This window comes from Cinclus cinclus, chromosome Z, assembly GCF_963662255.1.
Source record: "Cinclus cinclus chromosome Z, bCinCin1.1, whole genome shotgun sequence".
Classification (NCBI taxonomy): Eukaryota; Metazoa; Chordata; class Aves; order Passeriformes; family Cinclidae; genus Cinclus; species Cinclus cinclus.
In genome coordinates this window covers 760881-786584 of record NC_085084.1, presented here as the reverse complement: position 1 = coordinate 786584, position 25704 = coordinate 760881, and the positions used below count along the sequence as shown (strand labels likewise).

General features: G+C 40.5%; 1 protein-coding gene across 2 annotated transcripts in view; it reads right to left on the bottom strand.

Moving 5' to 3' along the window:
* The window catches only part of RASGRF2 (Ras protein specific guanine nucleotide releasing factor 2), a 112798-nt gene that overhangs the window by 53651 nt on the left and 33443 nt on the right, over positions 1–25704 (bottom strand). For both annotated transcript variants that reach the window (XM_062513113.1, XM_062513114.1), the window contains exons 2-10: positions 23625–23731; positions 13763–13910; positions 12654–12743; positions 11223–11476; positions 10261–10340; positions 9618–9811; positions 8326–8435; positions 5204–5322; positions 441–601 (exon numbers count right to left, since the gene is read on the bottom strand). In XM_062513113.1, coding sequence (XP_062369097.1) covers positions 441–601; positions 5204–5322; positions 8326–8435; positions 9618–9811; positions 10261–10340; positions 11223–11476; positions 12654–12743; positions 13763–13910; positions 23625–23731 — 1263 coding nt within the window. The remainder of the gene's footprint in view (positions 1–440; positions 602–5203; positions 5323–8325; positions 8436–9617; positions 9812–10260; positions 10341–11222; positions 11477–12653; positions 12744–13762; positions 13911–23624; positions 23732–25704) is intronic.

Genomic DNA, 25704 nt, shown 5'->3' with positions numbered 1-25704 from the left:
TCCTAGATGATATTTTAGTTTAAGAGAACACGTTGTTCAGGAAAACAGAACTGACTTTGAAAATTAATTTTATTAGGACTGTGGAAAATGTTCTTTGGCAATTCTGCAGGGTTGTACTGACTGATTTATGCACTGAAAACTGACTTAAATTTAGTGCTACATACACTGAATTTATTCACTACTTCAAACAAATAGATGCATTAATGCCTTGTTTCTAAATTCCCAGTTTACTAGAATTAACTGGGTATAAAAAAAGAAAATTGGCTGAATTCTATTGTTTGCAATGAAAAGCAAAAGCAGTTAAACACTGTGCACCACCCACTTTTGTTCATAACCACTAATGCAAAGCTCAAGTGAAAGCCATAAAACAGCAAAATGCTGACAGTTCACCAAAGTTGTGTTTTCATTTCGGAAATGAAATTATAATATAAAGTCCATACCTTAAGAAGATGCAGTTTTCCTCCTGAACTTCTTGTACAAATTAAAAAGTGCTTTGTAAACAAGAAACATTGTCTTTCTCCTTCTTTCTTCAAAGACAGTGAGCCCAGGCGAACTTTACTCAGCTTTCCCCTCTCAACTGAGGGGACCTGGATAAGGGAACCTGGTAATGAAAGTGCAAAATTCACTGTATTACAGTAATGTTTAGTAGGAAGGGCTCAAGTTGTTAACTCACTGAATACCATTACATTAATTAATGCAACTGTTCATTCCAGTATCAAGGTGTATCAGGGTCTCCTTTAAGCACAAGTCAATCCCTTTTTCACTGAACAAGTTCCCTTTGTTTCTTATCATAAATACACTCAAGTACAGTCTAGACTAACACTTGTGTACATGGCAGGATTAGATCTAGGGCTGATTAGGCCATTAAACACACTGAGAGGCCACTGATCAGGAAATGTGGCTGAACAGCAAACACCACTTTGACAGCCACTACATCTGCAAAAGACAAGGCACTTCCAAACCAAAGAAACAGAGAATGGAAGGAACGTGGAAAAGCTCTTTTTGATGGAAAAGAGTTTGTGTGTGTGCCCGTGTTTGAGAGAGATGCAAATGAAACACATTTCTTCTAATCTTGTGCTGCATAATTGTCAGTGCTCCACAGCTCATCTGAAATGTGTTACCAGTAAAACACTCCTGAACTAAATTGAACCTGCTTACATAACTCTGAATTTTGCTTTTCAGAGCTCCAGGCTGGGGACAGCTCTGCTCCTCTGCTGTTTCACATCTCAGTCTGTGACCAACTTTTCCAGATTGATCCCACCATGTGTATCACCTCCAAATTTGGAGCAGGAGTTAAATTTGGTGGTGAAGTGCAACTCCTCTGTAGATTAAACAGAAAGATTTCTACCGTACAACTTGCTGTTAGCAGACAGGGCAGCCAAGAGACCTCCTAATCTCATTCCCACACATCTCTCCTCACTATTACCTTTACACTGGCTTGTGTCTGGTTCCAGCATCACTAATACAGCTAAACCAGAAGGAAAATAATGCTGGGAAGAGGCAGCTGGCTTAGCTCCCTGACAGGAGCAAGGCCACAGCAGAACAAGCAGGAGGAGAAGGCTTTGTCCTGCCTCTTCCAGATAAGAGCTAGCACAGCTGCATCAAAGCTCAAAGTAGTGGCAGCATCCTGACACAGTGCCAGCCTGACAGAGTTATCCATTAAATATTAGATTAGCAATTCTTACTCTGTGTTGTCTAAAGAATTATCTTTCTCAAAGTTCACATACGCAATCTTAAATTAACAGAAATTGCAGCAACCAAAGAAAGCTGCTATTTATCTACATTTCTTCTACACTTAGCTCTCTATACATATTTGAGTAGCCTTAAGTTATTAATATGTGAACTTCTACTAACATGGGAAAACACACAGTGCTAAATTTGCCAGAGAACAGTGTTCTCTGGCAGACATTTCACATTTAGACTAAATGTGTATGACACAATTTGTGTCACCAAAACAGAAAAGTGGAGTGCTCTAGAATTCTGCAAAGGAATTTGGAACATTTCAGATTCACTTACATTCTAATCCAAACCCAAATAATATTTATTGGCTGTTGTGCATTTCCCCTGGACAAACAGCCAACCTGCCTCAGCTGCAGGAGAGAGGGAGGAGATCATTTCCATGTGTGGGAACAGTGACTTTTCCATGTTACACTGACTGTCCCTCAAGCCACATTGCAAGGCCAGCATGTTCAAAACAACTCCCAGACAAAATTCCAAGGGTACTTTTAGTCCTTAAATTCCATCTATACATTTATGGTAGCAATATTCGATCTGTACATTTTATTCCTGCTTTGCTTAGCAGAGGGATAACACCTATAAACATGATATGCTTACTGAAGTAAGTTTACAAGTGACTTTTGTTTATTTATTTGTATTTATTTTCATTAGAATGTTTTCAGGACTGACATACTCTGTTCTGCCATAATGGGCTGAAGGTTAAGCAGTGTTCTTGCACAGAGCTGAAATACCATTTAATAAGGTAAAACAGAGCAAACGTCTCTCTAAAAGCAGAAAACTGAGACTGTATTTTCCCTCTTTCAAACTTGCAGAGAGGAGCACATCTCCTGCACATTCTGCATGGCTGACACCAAGCAAGACCTTGGCCATTCCCATCAGGCTTTAGTAATTTACAAAACTGGGCATTGGCTCTAGCACAGATTTCCTCTTAAGGAAAAAAATGGTCACAACTGGCCAATGTACAGATGCAATGAGCAAGTGAAGCTAATTTTGGAACATCCACTAACATTATAGTTTGGACAATAGTGTAATCCTGTGAATTTTTATCCAGCCACAGGCCTAAGCACTTCCAGCACTTGAGAAGTTCAACAGCCACACTCTCAGCCTTGGCTCAATCCAAGGAATATAAAAGGCTGTATTTATAAACAAACCCAAACATTCAGAAGTCTACATTGAGATGTCCGATTTACCACCTCAGTCTGGCTTTCCCCGTACTGGAAAGCCAGACTTTTACTTTACTCTTTTCTGTTGTTTGGGGGGTTTTAAAACTTTTCTTTTTTCTCTTTTCTGTTGTTTGTTTTTACTTCTCAGAGGGTTAAACCCTGGAAGAGGTTGCTCATTCAGGAAGGCTGTGGAGTCCCTGTCCTTGGTAACAGCAAAATACTGACTGGACATGGCAGAAAGCAACCTCCTCCAGCTGGTGCTGCTTTGAGACTGGACTTGCTGATTTCCAAAGTCCCTTCCAACTCCAGCTATTGCATGATTTTGTGGTTATGATATCTTTATCAATGAAGGTAAATCCACAGCAGCTGATGGCAGAAACATCAGAGTGTTTGAAGGCACCGGAGGGGCTCAAGGTGCCCAGCTGTTTGGATGTCAACAGATTTGAGACTCCCTGAGTGTCCTTTAGCCTCATAAAGAAAGTGTTCCTCACTTGTTTGTGTGCTTGACTATAAAATCTGTACCTAAGTAAGAGGCAGGGAAAATCAGACCCCAAGAAACTCAAAGGAGAATTCACAACAGCAAAACACTGCCAGGGACAGTTCCTGTGGTCTCAACACTTACAGCTCAACAAAATCAATCTCTTATTAAAAATTTAGAGTCTGTAACACATAAAGATGTTGTAATTAACGTCCACCAAAAAAGCCTAAACAAAGGTAGTGGCACCTCTCCTGTTTTAAGCTGAAAAAGAGGCTCCTGTGCCCATCTACAGTAATCAACGCAACAAATAGAAGCCTAACTGAATCCAGAGGAGATGGACATCACTGCCAAAGTGATCCCACTGTCGGATGTAAAAGGAAAATGGGGTCCATTACTTCATTTGCTTTATTCAGATTTCTGCCTTTGCTCAGAATCACAGGCAGTGGATGTTCCACCAGATTATCTGATACAACCTTCTGTAACACACACTCCTGCCCACTGTCCTCTGACTGTGTGCCTAGAAATAAATCTGAATTTAATTTACTTACAGGGTTTGGCCTGGGCCTAACATGTCAACAGTAATTTGTTCAGGCTGGTTCCCACAGGAAAAACAAATCTAAGTTTTACTGATAAAGCAGTGGGTACACAGACAAAACATTATCAGACAGTCTTAATGGGAAAACACCAATAAATAAAAATACATATTTACATTATATATTGTAACAATCTTGAAAAAACATTATAAAATTTAATTAGATTTCACGGTACATTTCATTACACAACCTAGGATAATCAAAGTATTATAATTTTTTGGCTGTGGGTGCAAAACAATTAGTTTTTTCTCTTAAAGCCATATTCATAACTCTTAAAAACACCTCACAGATAACAAATGAATACATTTAATGAAGAATCAAGTAATTGAACAGGGTTTGTAAAAACAATATTGTTAGTGTATTGTAAAAATAATACTGGAAGTTATTACAAAAAAATTCATAGTTTAGCCACATAACTACAGAAGCAGCACAAAATTAATTTCAAAATGTACAGAAAGCCTATTAATTACCAGGTGCAATATGGTCCCATCAAATACAACATGTTCTGCTGAGGTTATCTGGAAAAGGTTTCATGAAGGGATGCACCTAAATTATATTCCTAACCTTTCCTGAGTACATTTAATGCTTTTCAGCACAAAGGAGCAAAACCTGTCACAATCCTGCTCTAGAGATCTGTAGTTACTGTGTAGAAACCCAGTAAGTTGCTTTAAGAGATCCACAAGTAAAATATAAATGGGAGAAAAATAAGCAGTTAAAATAAACACCACCAAGAAAGAATTGTAACTAATTTGCAGTTCCTGGCAAAAACTGTCCCTTGTTTGAAATGGAAATGTTATTATAGCACAGTTTTTCTGGAACTTAACAACAAACTCCACCTCTGTTGTAACTAATTTACAACAGAAAGAGTTTCCAAAACTACCATCAATAGACAAGAAGGAAAAGAGTGCTGTTCTTCCTCTGCTCCATCCCCTTGGGACCACAGCCCAGGCAGATTGTGAATTACTGAAAGTCTTATGGTGGCTTTGCCACTCATGTGCTGCTGATTTTCATAGTTCCTGAAGAAAACAGCACAGGACTGAGGTGTAACCACAGCCCAAAATCACCTGTTTTCAGAGCATTTTGTGACTCACCCTGCAGGGAGTGGGGGCAGGCTCAGGATGCTGACAAGTCCCCAGTGCAGTGCCCAGCCTGACAATGGCAGCGCGAGCCCTGCTGCCTTTAGGGCAGTTTTTTTCATGATTACTGGGCAGTTTTGCAGAGGAATGCCTTACCTTGGCGTATAAAGGTTTGGCTGGTATCTAGCAATATGTCACAGCCCTCCACTATGGTCCTCTCTATGGCCAGGTTCTTCCGGATGTTCTCCGTGTCACTCACCTCGTCGTGCATCACTCTGTTGAGGACACAGCAAAATGCACTTTATCTCCCCAGAACGTGCCTCACACCTGCTGTGTCTGTGAAGACAAAGTGCATGCCCTTCACCACCCTCTGCAGAACACATCTACCCACCCAGTGCCTCATCACTCTAGAGCAGGTCCCTTGCCTTTTTTCCTCTTCTTTTCAAATCATTCTCATGATCCTTTCGATTTTTCAGCAGTGAATCCAATTTTGCCAGACTAGTTTAGTGGCTGTTCCTGAACACATCTGGCAGATGCCACCGAGCTGCTTCACAGCTGATTGAAGAGAACCTGAACGTTAATGGGCTGGGCTGCCACAGACAGGGAAGGGTTGCCTACAATTGTATGGGGCACATTGTAGATTTCCTTTCCATGGCTGTAGGATACCATTCTGTCCCTGCTTCATCTTTACATCTCAGTCTTGAAAGGATCCTTTCCTTTCCTTTCCTTTCCTTTCCTTTCCTTTCCTTTCCTTTCCTTTCCTTTCCTTTCCTTTCCTTTCCTTTCCTTTCCTTTCCTTTCCTTTCCTTTCCTTTCCTTTCCTTTCCTTTCCTTTCCTTTCCTTTCCTTTCCTTTCCTTTCCTTTCCCCTTTCCTTTCCCCTTTCCTTGCCCCTTTCCTTGCCCCTTTCCTTGCCCCTTTCCTTGCCCCTTTCCTTGCCCCTTTCCTTGCCCCTTTCCTTGCCCCTTTCCTTTCCTTTCCTTTCCTTTCCTTTCCTTTCCTTTCCTTTCCTTTCCTTTCCTTTCCTTTCCTTTCCTTTCCTTTCCTTTCCTTTCCTTTCCTTTCCTTTCCTTTCCTGAAACTTTCCTTTCCTTTCCTTTCCTTTCCTTTCCTGAAACTTTCCTGAAACTTTCCTTTCCTTTCCTTTCCTTTCCTTTCCTTTCCTTTCCTTTCCTTTCCTTTCCTTTCCTTTCCTTTCCTTTCCTTTCCTTTCCTTTCCTTTCCTTTCCTTTCCTTTCCTTTCCTTTCCTGAAACTTTCCTTTCCTTTCCTTTCCTTTCCTTTCCTTTCCTTTCCTGAAACTTTCCTTTCCTTTCCTTTCCTTTCCTTTCCTTTCCTTTCCTTTCCTTTCCTTTCCTTTCCTTTCCTGAAACTTTCCTTTCCTTTCCTTTCCTTTCCTTTCCTTTCCTTTCCTTTCCTTTCCTTTCCTTTCCTTTCCTTTCCTTTCCTTTCCTTTCCTTTCCTTTCCTTTCCTTTCCTTTCCTTTCCTTTCCTTTCCTTTCCTTTCCTTTCCTTTCCTTTCCTTTCCTTTCCTTTCCTGAAACTTTCCTTTCCTGAAACTTTCCTTTCCTGAAACTTTCCTTTCCTGAAACTTTCCTTTCCTGAAACTTTCCTTTCCTGAAACTTTCCTGAAACTTTCCTGAAACTTTCCTGAAACTTTCCTGAAACTTTCCTGAAACTTTCCTGAAACTTTCCTTTCCTTTCCTTTCCTTTCCTGAAACTTTCCTGAAACTTTCCTTTCCTTTCCTTTCCTTTCCTTTCCTTTCCTGAAACTTTCCTGAAACTTTCCTGAAACTTTCCTGAAACTTTCCTTTCCTTTCCTGAAACTTTCCTTTCCTTTCCTTTCCTTTCCTTTCCTTTCCTTTCCTGAAACTTTCCTGAAACTTTCCTTTCCTTTCCTTTCCTTTCCTTTCCTTTCCTTTCCTTTCCTTTCCTTTCCTTTCCTTTCCTTTCCTTTCCTTTCCTTTCCTTTCCTTTCCTTTCCTTTCCTTTCCTTTCCTTTCCTTTCCTTTCCTCTTTCCTTTCCTCTTTCCTTTCCTCTTTCCTTTCCCTTTCCTAAACTTTCCTTTCCTAAACTTTCCTTCCCTTTCTCTCCCTCAACAACCACAACCTTGATATTTCAACATTTCTTTTGTCTTACTGATTTTTTAATAAGCATCCTCCCCTTACAGAGAAAAATTAAGAATTTCTTTTTCTTTTTTTTTTCCAATGTTGAAACCATATAAACCAGGAGTTTATATGATCTTGTAATGATATTTTCCTAGAGTGGGATGGGACTGCACTTTCTGGAATCTCCTCCTCCCTCAGAACTGCATTGGAAAGATGGAAATGAGTGCCTTTGTTATATTTATATTTATATTTATATTTATATTTATATTTATATTTATATTTATATTTATATTTATATTTATATTTATATTTATTGACTTTATGAGCAGAGAGGATCAGTCAGACTCAGACTACAGTCTGAATATTCACTGATGAATCAGTTTGATCAGCAATGAACTCTGACTTATGAGATGAAGCCAGCCCAAAGCTGATTCATCTGCTCATGCACATCTTTTACAACTAAATGTTCTCCAAGCTCATCTTTAGTGAATACTCCAGACACTGAGTATTTATATCCTGGAGTTCACTTGTGGTCTCTGCTCACAGCAGAAAACTGCATTTCCCAGAGAGGAGAACCACATTTCTCACTGGGCTGATGAGAGGAACATCTGAGAAAGGTCTGGGGGTTCAGGGAAGAGCTTCATTTTGCAGGTTTCCACAGGAAGCATCAGTTCCCAGAATATGTCTTTACTTCCTGCTTATTTGGCATTATTTGAAGCATATATGAAAGTCAATTTTCACATTAGCACACAGAAGTTGTAACACTACAGAGAACTAAGTACTTTCTAAGACCATGCTTATTTAAAATGCCCTTTTCTCTCTTGAGAGAAAATTGAGAAAAAATAAAATTTCTTTATGTAAAGAAAACTGCTCTGTTCATAGCCCAGGAGTAGGTTGATTCTATAGTGATTTCTATTCTTCCCTAACCAAAATACAATGAGACACTTCTTGGACTTAAATTCATAAAAGAACAAAAAATAGAACAGACAAAATATTACACTGAGATTTTTTTGTTATTTTTCATTATCTTCTGTTTTGGGTTTGATCCTTTTCTTTAAAATATATATATTTTTTTAAAAAGAGCAAAAACAAATACAAATAAAGAAAAACTGGCTTTTCTTTCCAAAATCTTTCATTCAAAATTATCAGACATAAGGTAGAAAAATCTTACCTTGAAAGTTCTTCTAGTTTAGATTTAGCAAATTCAAGGCTTTTTCTCTCAACGTGCTCGTGTGGTGTGTGAGCCAAAAGTTCATGAAGTGTTATAATATATCTGGGAATCTTGAAACCAATAAGGTATAATATCAGTAAATCCATATATACCTTCCCTTAATTTTAATACATTATGAGTATGTAAATTTCTTTTGACATTGAAAATACCAGGTGACCTGCCTTCATTCAGAGAAAATTCATGTTGCACAAAAGGAGATGGAAGAATGTCCAGTATTTGACTATTAAAGGCTACAGGGTAACAAGGACTCTTCAGAGCTTTTAACCACAGAAAGAAGGACTCTTCAGAGCTTTTAACCAGAAGTGGTGGAGCAGCATAACTAGTCTGAACAACAAGATTTATGTAAGAGGAGAAGCAAAATTATGCTCATGTGGAAAGTCATCAGCAATGACATAATAACATTCCTCTTCACACAGGAACAGGACAATCTCTTTACCTCCCCTGACCTGGTTTCAACTCAACCCAAAGAAACCCAACTCCATAAAAACTTTTAAATATACTACTTCAAAAATTAAAACAGTATTGTTGCAGGTGCTAAAGGTTCCTTAGGCTAATATGAGCAACTACCACTTATACAAGTGTCACTGATGTGCCTTTTAAATTTTTTTTTCTCTATCTGGCTTGCCAAAAACTGCACAAACTGAGGAGGTTCACTATTTCTCTGATGAGTAAAATGCCAGGTTAAATGGAAAAGACACAAAATTCTCAGGCCAGTACTCCACAGATATCTTAAAACAGCTGCAAACTGTCTACCCCAGGCAGATCACAGTAAAATATCAGGAGGGTGACTACAGTTTTCAAAATTTTTACAGTTCATTTTTCATTTTTTAAAGACCAAGTAACTTAAGAAAAAAGCAGGGAGAAAGTGGATTCCCAGTAATGTGCTTATGGCTGCTCTAAGTCGCTGAATATCACCTCTCTCTGGACTTTAATAACCAGGGACTTTAACAGGTCAAGGAACTGCTCCCTGTCAATTTTCTTTGGTGCCATCCTCATCCCACACTCCCCCTCAACATTCTTGACTGAACAAAGATGAGCCAGCACAGCTGGAGAAGATATATCTACAGGCAGAGTCTTGGTGTGACTACAAAATTATTTAAGCTAAACTAATTTTCAGGACAGTATTTATATTTAAGCAAGATGAGCCTTTGATCAATTGCAATGTCAGTAGCATCAAGTGAATCAACCGACCAGTAAAACCAAATATACACAAAAAAATACACAGGGAGTACCTGGAACATGGGGTAGGTGAGGAAAGTTTCCAGCATTCGGCCCTCACATGCTGGGTTAGCCTCATATTGCTTCAAGAGTTTGTCAAAATCTCTGTTTTGCTTACAGTTTGCCAGCACTTGTAGGCTATACTGATGATTCCGAACAAATTCTTGATATATGTTCAGCATTGGCAGCAGAATGTCAAATAAGTCAGCTAGAAAAAGCAGAGAAAATGCCATTTTCCCCCCCATACATTTCCTACCCACATATTGAAAATGCATTTTTTAAAAAGCAGTGTTTTCTCCAGAAGTGAATTACTATAATCAGTTCTGTTTTCAAAATATTGACAATTTAGAAAAATTAAACATAGCTCTTTCACCTGCCCAGTGATGGTTGTTCTGATTACTTAATGGTCAGATAGTATTACCAAAAATACAAGTTTAATCAAGGCTTTGGGCAGAGGAATTCTTATATACAGACCATTACTGCCCACGTGGGATTCCCACTTCACCTGATCTTGTGGTTTTAACTTTGCAAATGCATTTCCTTCAAAAAGGACTTTTAAGAAGATATGTCTTTAGATAAAAAGAAAAAAAAAATCCCTACTGAATTTCCAAAAATAAAAATGGAAGTTATACCTCCACAGAAAATAAAGTAACTTACCTAGAATTAAGGTAGGCCAGTTAGCTATTCTTGCTTTTAAGCCCTGGTGAAATATCTCATGAAGAAACATGATTGTTTCACTGAAAAACAAGTATTTAAACAAACAAAAAAACAATTCTGGTTTTATTTTCTGATTAATAATTCATAGAGAAACATCTCTTCCTCTTTTGCACTCTGCTAGAAAAAAAAACAGAAGACAGTTATTGTTATGGAAATAAGTACTTCCTTTCACTGCATTGTTTAAAAATACTAGCTTGGTGCTTCTAAAAACTCGTAGTATTCAATAAAAATATTCTAACATTGTATTCATATTCTGACAAGGAAAAGGAAACCTGCCTCATGACTAAAGGAACATATTCTATTTCTCAGAAGTTTGGGGCAGGCTTGGATGCAATCCCAACCCTGTATCTACCATTAGATGCCTCCTGGGCTATTTGAACATGCTCATTACAGCAGTACTTGGATGCCTAATGAAAGAGCAATTCTTTTTTTTTTTTTTGTGCAGGATATGAAAAGACAAGTGAGAAGGAAGGAGACTCCTTAGGCAGGACAATAGAAAATAGAAGCTTTGACATTCTCATCCTCGAGGTCTTATTGAGATCATATGAGGCCACTAAGTCCAGTTCTGATCTCTCAAGAGAAAAGAAGAAGTAGAAGTGGTGACAGAAAATTATGAGAACTGCCCCAAGAGGCACCATCTGTCCCTTTTTTTCCTTCTAGAAGAGGAAGACACAGAATGTAGGAAGGTAAAGAGGTCATGCTGGTTTCCAACAACATCACCTGCAGCACCTTTGCCTTTCAGCCCTGGAAACACGTCTGGCTCAGTGACACCACCAGAGCCAGAACAAGGGTCAGGACTCTGCCTTCAGCTGAACCAGAATGGGAACAAGCAGTCAGGAAAACCCACAAAAACAAACAAACAAACAAACAAACAACAAAAAAAAATACATAAAACCCTATACCTGTTGAGGAAAATGCTACTGACGTCGTCGTGGCTGATGGGTGGCTTCTTGGAGCTTGCGGCCATCCTGAGGGGCCGCAGGAAACAGTTCACCAGGACATAAAGCTGGTGCACATACTCAGACTCAGCCTCCACCATGTTGAAAACTATCTGGTTCCTCTTCCTCATGCTCTCTGCATGAGGAGAACAAATATAATCTTGCACAATGGTTTTCCATTTTCTTCTGCACAACCAGCCCCGCATAAAGCTCTGAACCTAAAAAGGGATCATACAGAAAAAGAAAAAGAAACTAAGAAAGAACCTGCATTGCTTATCATAAGCTCTTCGCTGTAGAAATAACTCTCAAAATTAAAAGTCTTTGCTCACAAATAAAAATGTTCCCTTATTGAGATACAATTGTTCTGTAATTAAATATATTTTACATTTCTGTTTGTTAAGGGTCATAATTGTTGCCAGGAAACAGACTGTAAAATATAGCATACAAAGAAGGGAATCTTGCACTGCAAGCTGGAGTGCTGTCCCCTTCCCATCAGCAGAAGTGCAGATCCTTCTTCCTCCCCCTAAAACATTTCTCTTATACCCCAAAGGTAGCCCACAATACCTCCAGGTAAAACATTCCAACACAGACTCAACATCATTACTGGCAGAACTCTTAAATGACTTTTTAAGCTCAGTTTGCTTTCCATTTTGAACAGATAACATTTGGCATGTGTATTTAAAGCTATGTATCAATACATTGCTTGGTATCAGACACCAAGGCAGCAAACATGGTATTCAAAAAGACAGATTTCTGGCATCCTTAAAAAGCACCTCTGTGTCATGGAAAAATCTAACTAAGCATATCTATTGAAGTTGCAAGTGGATCAAAGATTACAGAAGAGGTCTGCATCTGGTCACAGGAAATTTCATTATGTTTGCGCCCTGATCTTGATGTGAAGATCATTCATCTTGAAAGAGAAGTGCAGAAATTCACTGGTATCAGCTTGCTCTGAAAAAACAACTTTAGGAAACCCAGGGGCGCAACTGTCAAAATGACCAAGATGCAGAATGCAGTGAATTACCTACAGAATCAAAACTCTCCTGCTACTAAAAGGGGCATTCCCAGATTCTGCAACAATGGCTAATCTACATGAAAAGGAAAACTCACACCAAGTTACCAGCTTAGTGCTGACCCTGGCTCAAACTACACACAGTAGTGCAGAAAAAAAGATAGAAATTAGACATGTTCCATAATGGATTTTATGCAAATACAAGATTAAATGTGGCACTAAAATATATATAATTGAAGAGATTTAAGGAAGGGCAGGGTGAAGGAAGACTTGCTATTTGACTATATTTTAAAAATAATAAATAAAACTAGACAGACCAAAATACAGAAGTACACCCCTCATCCCACCCTTCTCCCTTTAAGCACAAAAGACTTCATGTTTACCTTCTTAATTTTTTTGATATCTGGATCTTCATCTTCCTGGTTGCCTTGATAAGGTCGCATTTTTTCCTTTGTTTTATTCAGTGCTACAATCTGAAAAAACCAAACAGTCATTAAATGCTTCCTTGAGTCAATGAAAACCTTGGTTGGAGAGCTAACTGAACAACAATTTCCCCTCGGCCCAGCCTGTAGAAGGGGCACAGAATGACACATTTGAGGACAGGGACTGGAGCACTTCAGATCAGTACAGATCCCTGTCCTGCTGGAAGGGGGACCCAAAACGAGCAGGTTCTGCCCTCAGAACTAACTGTGCCTTTTGGGCTTTATCAGTCTGGGACTTAGGCAAGGTTTTTAACAACAGCCAGGGAATCAGAGCAATCTGGAACAGTCCTTAACACCCCAACAGCCAAAATCAAACCTGAAGTCAGGGAGGAAACAATGCAATCAGTGCCACCAACTCCGCAAAGCAGTGTATCATCTTAAATGCTCTGACAGGAAAAGTAACCCAATCAGCCCAACAGAAACTCATATTTCAAAGAAAGTTATTTATCCAAGGAATCACTGGGGGACTGCAACATATCAACCTTACTGGGTTCTGCCATTTCCACAGAATACTACAGAAATACTGAATACCACTGAAGCCTTAAGGTTTAGGTTGTGCATTTCCCAGCTCTGCACTGCACTGGTGTGTGACTCTGAACTCCAAACAAAGTGTCCCAAGCTCTCCTCACAGCTCAGTCACACAAAAAAATCCTTTTCCAGCCCCACAACCAAGGACACTGCTGCAGCTCCAGCCCCAGAAAGTGCAAACAGCAGAGAATTGAGGGGAGAATCTGGGAGGGTGGGACTGCAGAGCCTGGAGCTGGGATGGGACAATGAACCCAATATGGGAATGGAGCAAAACTGATAAAAGTGTGAGAACCCATGACTGGGATCCATCCAGGGTGTAGCCTTGGCTCATGCACTGCCCAAGGTGAACCCTTGGAAGGGTTTTTAATAAATCCTGCTTTATTCCTTTAAATCTGCTCCAGGGAGCCTCTCCAGGCATCGCCCCAGCCATGCACCCAGCAGAAAACTCTAACCAGTGGCTGCCTGGTGGCTCTGGCACTCACCTCTGACTTGAGCCTCTCGATCTCTGTGTCCTGGTCCTCCAGCTGGTGCCGGAGCTGGTTGGCCGCCACCTTCTCGGTCTCCACAATCTGCACCAGGTGGATGTACTTCTGCATCAGCACCTCCCGCTCTATCAGGATGTCCGAGTAGCTGCCAGAGAAAGCTCAGGTCACTAAAAATAGCTAGACACTGGATTTTAGTGGTTTTAGTTTAAGAAGGCTTCTGCTCCTGAAGCATCTGAAAAAACAGGAACTGATGTAGACGAGAACATGTTTTAAATTATTCCTCTTCCATGCCTAAAGAACTGTTCATAATAATCATTCTTCTCTGCATGACACCTGACTGTGCAAAGCAAAACATTACTACTGTTATATATTTACTATTGTTAGAAATTTACAACTGTTAGATATTTATCTATTATTAAATATCTATGTTTAGTAGCTACTTAGAATAGAGACTCAACAAGTTAGAGGCCTTGTCAAGCCTCTAAAGGCGGAAATGATGCCTTAAGGTTTAGCTTTCCTATTTCCCAGCTCTGCACTGCACTGGTGTGTGACTCTGAACTCCAAACAAAGTGTCCCAAGCTCCCCTCACAGCTCAGTCACACAAAACAATCCTTTTCCAGCCCCACAACCAAGGACACCGCTGCAGCTCCAGCCCAGAAAGTGCAAACAGCAGAGAATTGAGGGGAGAATCTGGGAGGGTGGGACTGCAGAGCCTGGAGCTGGGATGGGACAATGAACCCAATATGGGAATGGAGCAAAACTGATAAAAGTGTGAGAACTCATGACTGGGATCCATCCAGGGTGTAGCCTTGGCTCATGCACTGCCCAAGGTGAACCCTTGGAAGGGTTTTTAATAAATCCCTGCTTTTTAATAAATCCCTCTGCCCAGCCTCTGCTCCAGGGAGCCTCTCCAGGCACCAGAACCCCCCCATAGAACATGGACAGATAACACAGCGACAATGGCAATAAACCTGCAAAGCCACCTTTGTTTGGCCTAAGTTATAATGTGCAGCTTGATCATAAATCACCCAAATTTTAACCACCAAATCATCCAAACTGAAGGAGTTTAATATCCTCTTTTAGACACAGTACCCAGTCTCACAGTATCCAGCTACTGAGAGCAAGATAGCTGCACTTTTTATGAGCTTCTAATTCTCACACTAAACCAAACAATTCAGTAAATTCAATTTCTTTTATTTAAGGTCTTGATGTTTTCCCTTCTTTTGGGAGGACTTGGGGGAGCATGTAGCACTTCATTAGAACTATTTCTGTCCATCTGCCAGATCTCTTTATGGAAGAATTCCCATCAAAACTGTCATTTTACTGTACTAACACATTTTATTCTTTAGGCTGTTTTAAGATTACTGAAATAAATGCCTTTAACTTAACCAATATCAGGAACCATGGTATCAGTATTTCTTTTAGCTCTTGGGCAGTTTTCCCTGAAAAGGGACAATATCCCGAAGGCAATTAGATGGCACAGTCAGAGCACCATGTCAGAAATGCTTCTCAGCACCAGGTAGAGGAGAAATCAATTTCTCCCCGTGCAACATCTTCACCAGGTTGACCCTGAAAGTCACAAAATCAAAACACTTTGCTGCCTCTTACCTCAGGTTTCAGGAAGGTTGTTCCTCTGAGAGTTGGGTAAATTTACAAGATAAAGACCAAACAAAACACAGCAGAATGGAGGCCCTGAATCATTGGCAAGGGATCCCTCACTATTTGATATCACATCTTTTTCTATTGTTGAGTTTGAGCACAGGATTTAACAGAAGGAACTTTCGGATTGCAAATCTCTTCCTTTTAAATTTCTTCCCGCTTGTTATAGCACTCATAATACAATGAACATTTGCTATTAAATACTGTGAGACTCTTAAAATTGTAATGTGCATCCTCTACAGTATGGTTTTCCTGTAAATATTTACTTGTATTTCAATCAGTGTTATTGCACTTACACACTGGAGGGGGCCAATATTAAGCACAGCTATTGAAATCTAACCTGGAAAACAAGCTTGGATTTAAAATAATTAGAATAAGTTCCCACAGCTATCATGAAGTACAAGTTTTTCCTCCTTGTACTGATCATAAAAATAATAAAAAGTGAATTTAATTCTATTACATTTGCTGTTATATTTGGCTACAGAAGAAGTAAACAATACACTGGAAAAATGAAGGTCGGGGCACCTCTTCCAAGAAGTAAAAAACATACATAAATAAATCTGTCACGAAGCAATCCTCTTATCACTCAGCTGTGCAAGGAACAGCAGTGAAGTATGAGATCCATTCTTTACAATTTTTCAATGATAATTTCTTTTGTTTTGCAAGAATTCTGTTTTTTTTTCAGAAATTAGAGTACTGAATCTCTCTGCACCCTAAAAAGGCATTTGTACCTTGTAAAAAGTGTCTGAATTCAAAGCACTAATAGTGTCTGAATTAGCACTAATTATTTTACGAGGATCTTAAGATACATACGTAACACACATAAAATGTTTTGATATACATTTATAAATAGTCTTTCCTGCCTAATCCAGACAGGTGAAACACCCTCCTTTTACATTTATCCTTTTCAAAATGTTGTAGAAGTTTTGCTACCAATTGTTTTCAATAAAGAATTTGACAGGATTCATTTCTGTTTTACTCTAACTGAGGAAAACGGTAGGAAAACAGTAGGACACAGACTCACAAAGGATAAACTGCTGAAGTAGGGGACAAGATACTGCTACGTACAGTGCTTCTCTTTCATTTCTTTGTTTCCTCCTTTAGGGGAAGAAATTTATGTACATTTACTGGATTCTTTAAATGCATTAAGCTGGACTTCCACAGCTTTGTTTTACTGGGGAACAAGAAACTTTGCTCAGGAAGACTGAAGGTTTTGTTCTTTTGAGATGCTCTTAGAGCAATTCAGCAGGGTGGCTTTGACTGTCTAAAATGTCAGGCTCAGCCTGGAAGCCAAGCAACATCTCCTTCACTCCCATAATTAGCAGTTCGAAGAAGAGTTAGTTAGGAAAGCCTGTGTACACCTACACTAATTTACAACAGGCTAAATCCATTTTGTTTCTCGAAACTACTGCTGGGAAAGGAAAAATCAGGGGCATTTGGAATAAATTTCACATACTTCTAACAGCCCTTTCCATCCATCTCTCTGCATGCCTGAGTAGAGATCACCATGTCCAAACATGTTAATCTGAATACCCAGAGTAATCCCAGGAGCCTTACAAGAGGACAGCGTATCAATACTGACATGAACACATATGTATAAAAAAATGCATGTGCAGAAAAAAGAGAAAATTGTACCGAAATGTACAGATGTCTAAGGAACACAGAAAAATACATAAAACAACATGCATGCAGCCAGCCTAGGTCTGGTATTCTGTCTGGGGTATCATTTAAAAGAAAGAAACAACTGCTGCAAACCACAGCTTATATGAATTTATAGTAATATTTTATTGAAGGAAGCAATTCCATAAAGCCCAGTATAGACAAAACATCCTGAAAACTAAGGCTGAACCTGTCTACTACCATAACCTGTAGAGATTCAAACTGGGTATTTCAAGAAGCTCTGATTGACCATCACCTACCACATGGAGAGAAGAAGATATTAATATAAGCCCTGAGAAAAGATGATGCACCATTTGTGCTGACACGCTCAGAAAACATAGGAAAACTGGAGAAAGCTTAACCATGGACTCATTACTAAAATCTCTTTGTTCTGGCAGCAAGCCAGGATAGACGTTCCAGTAGTGCTACCAGCAAAGTTTTAGAGTTTTGTCCCAAAATGAGACCAGGAGCACTCCATACTAATTGCACTGAAGCTGCTCAGCCTCCTGTCCCAGTTCCCTGGAGCAGATCCCAAATCCCCACGGCTGTCCCCTCCTCTCAGGGAAAGATTGTGCCAAAACCAAACTGATGCTGCAAAGAGAGAACCCCAGGATGCTGCTGTCCCTGAATGCCACAAGCATGAGGCAAAAAGCCCTGCTCCCTTCTTCACACACTGTCAGTAGGGTGCCCTAGGATTTTAGCTTTAAGAGTTTTCAAATCCTGTACTGCTTTAGTGTATAACTCTAAACTCCATATACAGTGTCAGTTACTGTCTTCACTTTTGGTCACACAAATCTATCTCTCTGGGCCTGAGACTCAAGGACACCATACAACCTCAGCCCCAAATGTATAAGCAAAAGTGAATTGTGAGGAAGCAAACTGGGGGTAAATGATTTAACTACCTGAAGATGTAATTGCAGAATTAACCCCTGATATGCAAATGGTCCAAACTTATAATTGTGTGAAAAACTCATGACCACCATCCATCTTGGGTGTAGCCTCTGGGAGGTTTTGACAGCCCAAGGTGTATCTATAGAAGGTCTTTAATAAACACCCACTTTATTCTTTTAACTCTGTCTAGCCTCTGTTCTAGGTAGCCACTCCAAGGAGATGGAGGTCCAGGAGCAGGTCCTGGAGAGCTGCACAGCTCAGTGATTTCTGGGGGGCCCACACTGGGTGTATGTACTGGATGCACCCCCCCTGCCTCACTTCCAGCCCACCAGAAACCACAAAATCATGGGAATTACGGGCTAAAAGCCAGGCCTCAGCTAATACAGCTTCACTGACAGCAAGGCATCAGTACAAGACAGCTCTGAGCTGCCACACTTATCTTACAACCTCCTGCAAAACACTGTGTAAAATACATAGCAAAGTGTTCTTGCAAATCTGAGCAAAAGCCTTTTGCTTCTGTTTGTTTTTTAATTTTAAATTGCCTGTTAGAGGGCAGTAGCTCCTCATACACTTTAAACAGTGACCCATGTGAAAGAAGCATTTTCCTCCCTGCTCTTCTCCCACATCACCTGTGCAGTGAGCAGACCTGGAGGAATGAGATTGATTAAAACTAAGCTGGCAATAAATTTAAAAAGCATATTTCCTTTTCAAATCAGTTTCTCAATTAAGTTCATAGTTGAGCCTGCATGAAAGAAGGGTTTTAATTCCCACACACAGTGAATTCAAGTCTTCGGAATAAGCTGAAGTAGAAAAGTCAAATAAATTTTATTAATACTCCATCCATAGGGGAAAGAAAAAAAAAAAGCCTAAGAGTTTTTGAGCTAAATGCAAAAAAAGCCTTAAATTATAGAAGATTTTTGTAAGAGAAAGTGATAAGTACACCTTAGGGTATTGAGGATGACACAGATTTTTTCATAAGAGAACAAGTTCTGGAACAAAGCCAAAAACAGGACTTTCAGATGCAGTCAAGAGCAGAGGAATTAGGATTTGCCAGGAATAAATCCTCCCGCCCAAAAATGTAGCTCAGAAGAAGCAAACCATGCTCTACCACCCTGGATATTATTGAGAAACCAAAATAGTGAAAATTCAAATAAAAAGGAAGGAGAAGAAAAGCAAGTACTGATGTGGAGCTGATAATGATGTTCCACTAAAATATACTGGATTAAATATCCCACTTATTGCTCAGAAGCCAAACAATCCCCCATGTGAGGAGATGGCTCTATGGACAGAAACAATGGACAACATCACAGAAAAGATCCTTTAATTACATGCTGGCATCCAAATAAAACTCTTATTTACCCAGAGTGGACCATGGGGTTCACTGAGATTGGAGCATCCTTTTTCAACACTCTGTTTATAACTGACAAAGCAAATAAGACACGGAAGAAATTCTGATGGCTACAAACATGTACTGGGGAAGGAAAAGAAATCATGAAAAGCAGTCCAAAATTAGATTTTCTATATGTCAATCTCAGAAAACAAAAAGCCTCAACTACCTCAGTTGCATTGTCTCAGCTAATACAGAGATTACCACAGGTCCTTGTGAAGATAAGACCCTCTGGAAACCAATTACATACTTCTCTTACTCAAATAGCAGCATATTCACACAGAACAAGATGTTCCCAGGTCTGTTTTCAATGTAAGAGCAGAGGCAATCTTCTCAATGCCTCCTACAATTTGTAACCAAGACACCTGAGACAGAGAGTACAAAAAAGTATCTTCAAAGTGCTACATCAAATGCCATTCATCTGTTCCCAACAAAAACCTTAAGTTAGGTTCAAACCAACAGCGGCACTTAAGAAGTTGCCAAAACTTCTCCCACTTGTCAAAAAATACATATAAACTCCAGGGAAAGGGTCTAGATCATGACACAGGAAAAATTCAAACCCTAAAGAAAATCTGTGCTATTTTGTTCAATTAAGGTGGCAAGAAAAGTCTTACACAACACTATAAAATTATTACTTTAGCCTCCTTTTATGTATCTTCAGCAAAAGACCCAATGGTTTAGTAACTAATTAGAAACTCTAGGTTGTTCAGCTCAACACAATGCCAAACAAACAAAAGCAGCTTCCAGTTATGTAGAAAATCATCAGAGCAAGGAGGTAACCCACAATAGGGAATGACACTCCATGTTTGCCAGCTAAATTTTACAATTGTTTTTGTTGCTTATTGGAATTTTGTCCAAGAAATGACAAGAAAGCCATACATGTATCCACAGGAAACTTCCCCAAGAAATTTAAATTTAGTCCCCATTTAAATTTATGCAGAAAAGGTGATTAAAAAAATCCCTCAAATGGCATAGGACCAGATACTGTCCATCATGAAGATGTCCATAGCTGAATGTCATGAGACTCAAACAAAGTAGAAGCAGCCAAATAGCAAAAGGGATGGAGATAAAAACATTGATCCTAGCTACCTCAGAGACCCAGCTGTCCTGTAAAGCCTGCAATTACACCTTCCTGGTGGAGTCACAAGCCAGCTGCCCTGACCCTGAATGTCACACCAACTTCTTCCCAAGCTCTCAATATTTTCAGTTGTGTATTGTTTATCACCACCCTCATTCTGTGTCAGTTCTACCTTGAAAATTAATGTATGACAGATTTACAGACTGAACTACCTCAAAAAAAATTACCTCATGTTACAAAGCTTTTCTTGCTTACATGCCTTTTATACCAGGCAATGGAAAAGAATCCCAGGATCCCAGGATCACCAAAGGTGGAAAATCCCTCTCAGACACTGAGTCCCAGCTGTGCCCAGTCCCCACCCTGTCCCCAGCCCAGAGCTCTGGGTGCCACCTCCAGGAATTCCTGGGACACCTCCAGGGATGGGCACTCAAACCCTCCCTGGGTACTTCCAATCCCTGAGCACCCTTTCCATGGGGAAATTCCTGCTGCTGTCCACCCTGAGCTCCCCCAGCCCAGCCCGAGGCCGTTCCCTCTGCTCCTGTCCCAGTTCCCTGGAGCAGATCCCAAATCCCCACGGCTGTCCCCTCCTCTCAGGGAAAGATTGTGCCAAAACCAAACTGATGCTGCAAAGAGAGAACCCCAGGATGCTGCTGTCCCTGAATGCCACAAGCATGAGGCAAAAAGCCCTGCTCCTTTCTTCACACACTGTCAGTAGGGTGCCCTAGGATTTTAGCTTTAAGAGTTTTCAAATCCTGTACTGCTTTAGTGTATAACTCTAAACTCCATATACAGTGTCAGTTACTGTCTTCACTTTTGGTCACACAAATCTATCTCACTGGGCCTGAGACTCAAGGACACCATACAACCTCAGCCCCAAATGTACAAACAAAAGTGAATTGTGGGGAAGCAAACTGAGGGTAAATAACTTCATTACCTGAAGCTGTAATTGCAGAATTAACCCCTGATATGTAAATAGACCAAACGATTAACTGTCTGAAGAACTTGTGACCATTGTCCATCTTGGGTGTAGCCTCTGGGAGGCTTCTGCCAAAGGTGTATCTGTTAAAGGCCATTAACAAATACCTGATTTTACTCTCTCAATCTTGTCTAGCCTCTGTTCCAGGCAGCCACTCCAAGGCATCAAGCACTCCACAGCAAAAGCTGTCCCAGCCCAGGGACAAGCCCTGCAGCAGCACAGGGCTGTGGCTGCCATGCGAGGGGCACGACTGAACCCTGAGTCCAGGGACCCCAAGCCATGGAATGAGGTGGTCACCCAGAGGGTGATGCCTTAAGGTTTAGGTTGTGCATTTTCCAGATTCTGCACTGCACTGGTGTGTGACTCTAAACTCCATACAAAGTGTCCCAAGCTCCCCTCACAGCTCAGTCACACAAAACAATCCTTTTCCAGCCCCACAGCCAAGGACACCGCTGCAGCTCCAGCCCCAGAAAGTGCAAACAGCAGAGAATTGAGGGGAGAATCTGGGAGGGTGGGACTGCAGAGCCTGGAGCTGGGATGGGACACTGAACCCAATATGGGAATGGACCAAAATTTGTAATTGATAAAAAATTCGTGTTAATCATAAAATTATTGGGGTTTGTATAAACCAGAATACTTAGGTCTGAAATGAAGCATGGACATTAGATAGAGAAAAATATATATGATTAAATCATTCTGTTTAAATCCCCCTGTTATGAATATTGCGGTTTTTAGTAAATTGTATTTGATACCAGTTTGTAAAAGGGGGGTTTTCCACAGCCTGAAAGATACTGCAAAATCAGATTTCCTGCCTTTGTATAATCAATTGCAACCCGAAAGATCTTTGCCAAACCAGATTTCCTGCCTAGGTGCAATCAATAGCAACTTATCTGTTAAGACCAGACCTTGACAAACTGTCTGAAGACTACTGAAGACTGTCTGAAGAAGGAAAACCATCCTATATAAAGGAGCTGCAAACCAAGGTTCCACAGAGCGTGGAGTGGGTGCTGACCCCTCATGTTCCCCCGTGCTGCTTCCTCCCTCTGTATCAAATAAAGCAATCTAAATTTTGCTAAATATCGAGACTTTGTTTCTCATTTATAACAAAAGTGTGAGAACTCACGACTGGGATCCACCTTGGGTGTAGCCTTGGCCAGGCTCTTGTACTGCCCAAGGTGAATCCTTGGAAGGGCTTTTAATAAGTACCTGTGTTACTCCTTTAATAATACCCTGATTACTCTGTGTGGCCTGTGCTCCAGAGAGCCTCTCCAGGCACCACGGGCTCCAGGCTGACGCAGTCTGACCTGCCCAGGCCGCAGGGCCGTCCTGGCCCAGCACGGGCCTGCTCCGGAGCCTGCAGGCCCCAGAGCTGACCAGGCCGCACGGGGCCTGCACCAGGGCCTCATCTCACCAGCTCTAAACTAAAATCTACGGGCTGCCCATGTTCAATTTTAGTTCTGAAGCAGAACCGCTTGTGTTTACATGGCTCATGTCCTAAGCAATTCGGGAGCTGCCTGGCTCCTTGTGCGTTACCATGGCACTGCAGGCTCGCTGGGGTGAGCGTGGATGGGTGGAGGCTGCGGAAAGTGCATTTCAGCAGCAGCTTTGTCTCTACACACCACTCCTCAGGCCTTCAGTGAGATTACTTTCATTCAAGTTACACCTAAACCGTGGCTCCTTGCCACACAGACCTCTCCTCAAGCACAGACTACTGCATGGCTCAAGGTCCTACCATGTCCCTTTCAACAGAACTGTGGTTCAGGAGGTTCAGGATTTCAGTTTCGAAGTCAAAATTCTATTTGTCACACTTCATCATCCTTAGTGGCTTGACTTCCTCTCTCTTACACTTCTTTCTCTGTAAGAGTTTTTAAGGAAAACTCATTTATTCACCTGTCATATCATTAATTTCCTCATTCACATAACGCACTTGTCTCTAACAGAGAACTAATCCTAGGGCATTCTTCCTAATAAAATAATATTCTTCCTGAACTAATTTCAACTGCAGCATAATTGCTTACAAAAGATAAAAGACAGTGTAATAAGCATTGAATGTTAAAGGTCTTTTTCTCCTACAACATACTCATGAATTGGGAAAAACACACAACATGTTAACATTTATTTCTGTTTGGAATGTGGGTTTAGATTTTCAAAATGCTATCTGTTTATCTGTAATAAAATGGATCAGAGGGTCACAAATCAAGTTTCATACCTTGCTTGGTGAATAGCTTCTACCCACTCATCTCCATCAACCTCATCTTCACAACGCAACTCCAGTGGCTTCTGCCCCTCATGGCCAAAGAGAACAGTAAAGTAATGCTGCAAATTAGAACAAAGGAAAAGCTCAGAGAGTTTTAAATTAAATATAAATATAAAATTCGTAAAATAAACAAAAAGCGAGCAAACAAAAAAATACAAACCACATAAAACATCCCACCCAGCAAATAAAAACGAACATAACACTTTCTATACTCAGCCCAATGTGCTGCCAGCCCAAGGAAGACGTGTTTTAACTTTTAGTCTTGAAACATGGATGTTTCAAGATGTAGTTAAAACTACCCTGAAAATATTCCCATGTGTATCAAGGTAATAGCTTTCATGTACTTATTGCTAAGTTATTGTTCTTCCACTTCCACATCCAAGACAACAAAATACAGTTCCCTAAAGAGCTCCTACAGCCAAGTACAATAACAGAACTACAGTGGCATGTCTGTAGTTCTCTCTCACATCTTTTAACCTAAAACTTTGATGACAAGCCAGCATGGGGACTCAAGCCTGGAATCCCCCCAGCCTCCTCTAAAGAATGCAGACCATGCACTGGCTCTAGCTTATTCTCCACCTTCCCAGAGGAACAAGAACCCTTCTCATCCATCACACTCCCAAAAACACGTTTGCCCCTGTCTCAAGAAGCCTCACCCATAACTGCATCGCAGCTGCCTTTTTCACCAGAAAATGCTATTCACCCAAAAGCTGTCATACTCCCACTGGCATTTCTTGTGTGAAGGGCATTGCCCACCTGTGTTCCACAGAACTTTCAGGGAGGTTTTTGCTACTCTCAGAATGTAGCATTAACAGATTCAGCGAGTGGGAAGGGGATAGCCACCAGGGATCTACCTTAGCTCCCATTTCCTACAGGGATAGTGATTTACAACCTTATTTCTCTCAGCTTGTGCACCAACTTGCAGCCGGGCAATAAACAGACTTCTTCCAGCTCAGACGAAAACAGGTCAGAAAATATCCCACCTTTAACAACACACACCTTTAATTTCCACAGCTGCCTCAAATGCACCCTTTAGATATCCAGATGTTTCACAGGCAGCAGGACCAGTGAGGGTCATAAAAACATCCGGGCTTGGGTCAGAGGTCATTCAGGAGCAATTCTGACTGAACTTCTCTGGATCCCTCCACTGTCCTCACTGCCCAGAACTCCCCTATCCCTCATCCACCTCCACACCTGTACACAGGGAACAGAAATTCCTGTCTCGGCTTCTGGGCTCCAACAGCCAAACTCCAGCATTTGGCTTCTTTTTGGGTAACATGAGCACAAAAAAAAAAAAAAAAAAAAAAAACCCCAGCATTCCATGGGGAGAAATTATTCATTTGTGCATTGCATTAATTTATTAATTAATGCACTCTTCATGCAGAAGACCACTAGAACTGCAGCATTACAGACAAACACCACAGAAATGAGGCCAAACCAGAAGCAGCATTCACATTTAACAGGTTTTAACTACAGGAAGTTCAGGCTCAGATCTATTAAGTTTCAGAAATTTAACAGCTCCAGATCCCAAATGAGGATTGACAAATGAGTAAAAGGACAATCTTATAACCTGTGGGGTTTCATCAGAACATATCACTTAAACCTGAATGCCATGAATAGGAAAGAAAAAAACATTTAATCAGGTCCATAGGATTCTCCATAGCTGTGAAAGATAAGAACTTTTACAACAATACAGCACAGTTGAAAATAACCTACAGCACAGTGAAAAGTGCAGCAAGATTACACACAAATATGCTCTGTTTATAGAGTGGAATAGTCTATTTTAAAAAGCATATTTAAAGACAAATCACACTGTTCAGCACTGCGTATTATGTAACAAGTTATTCGTGTTTCATAAAGCTGTTACATATAAAATTAGAATAAAGACACAAGTGCAGACAAGCACTGAATTTAATCCCATTGTGTGGGGATTCAAGGTAAAGGGAGAGACAATATCAGAGCCCTCCCTACTTTTGAAGTGCAGCAACTCAGACCTCTTTAAAGCAAGACTTGCAGTGATCTCATGACACAG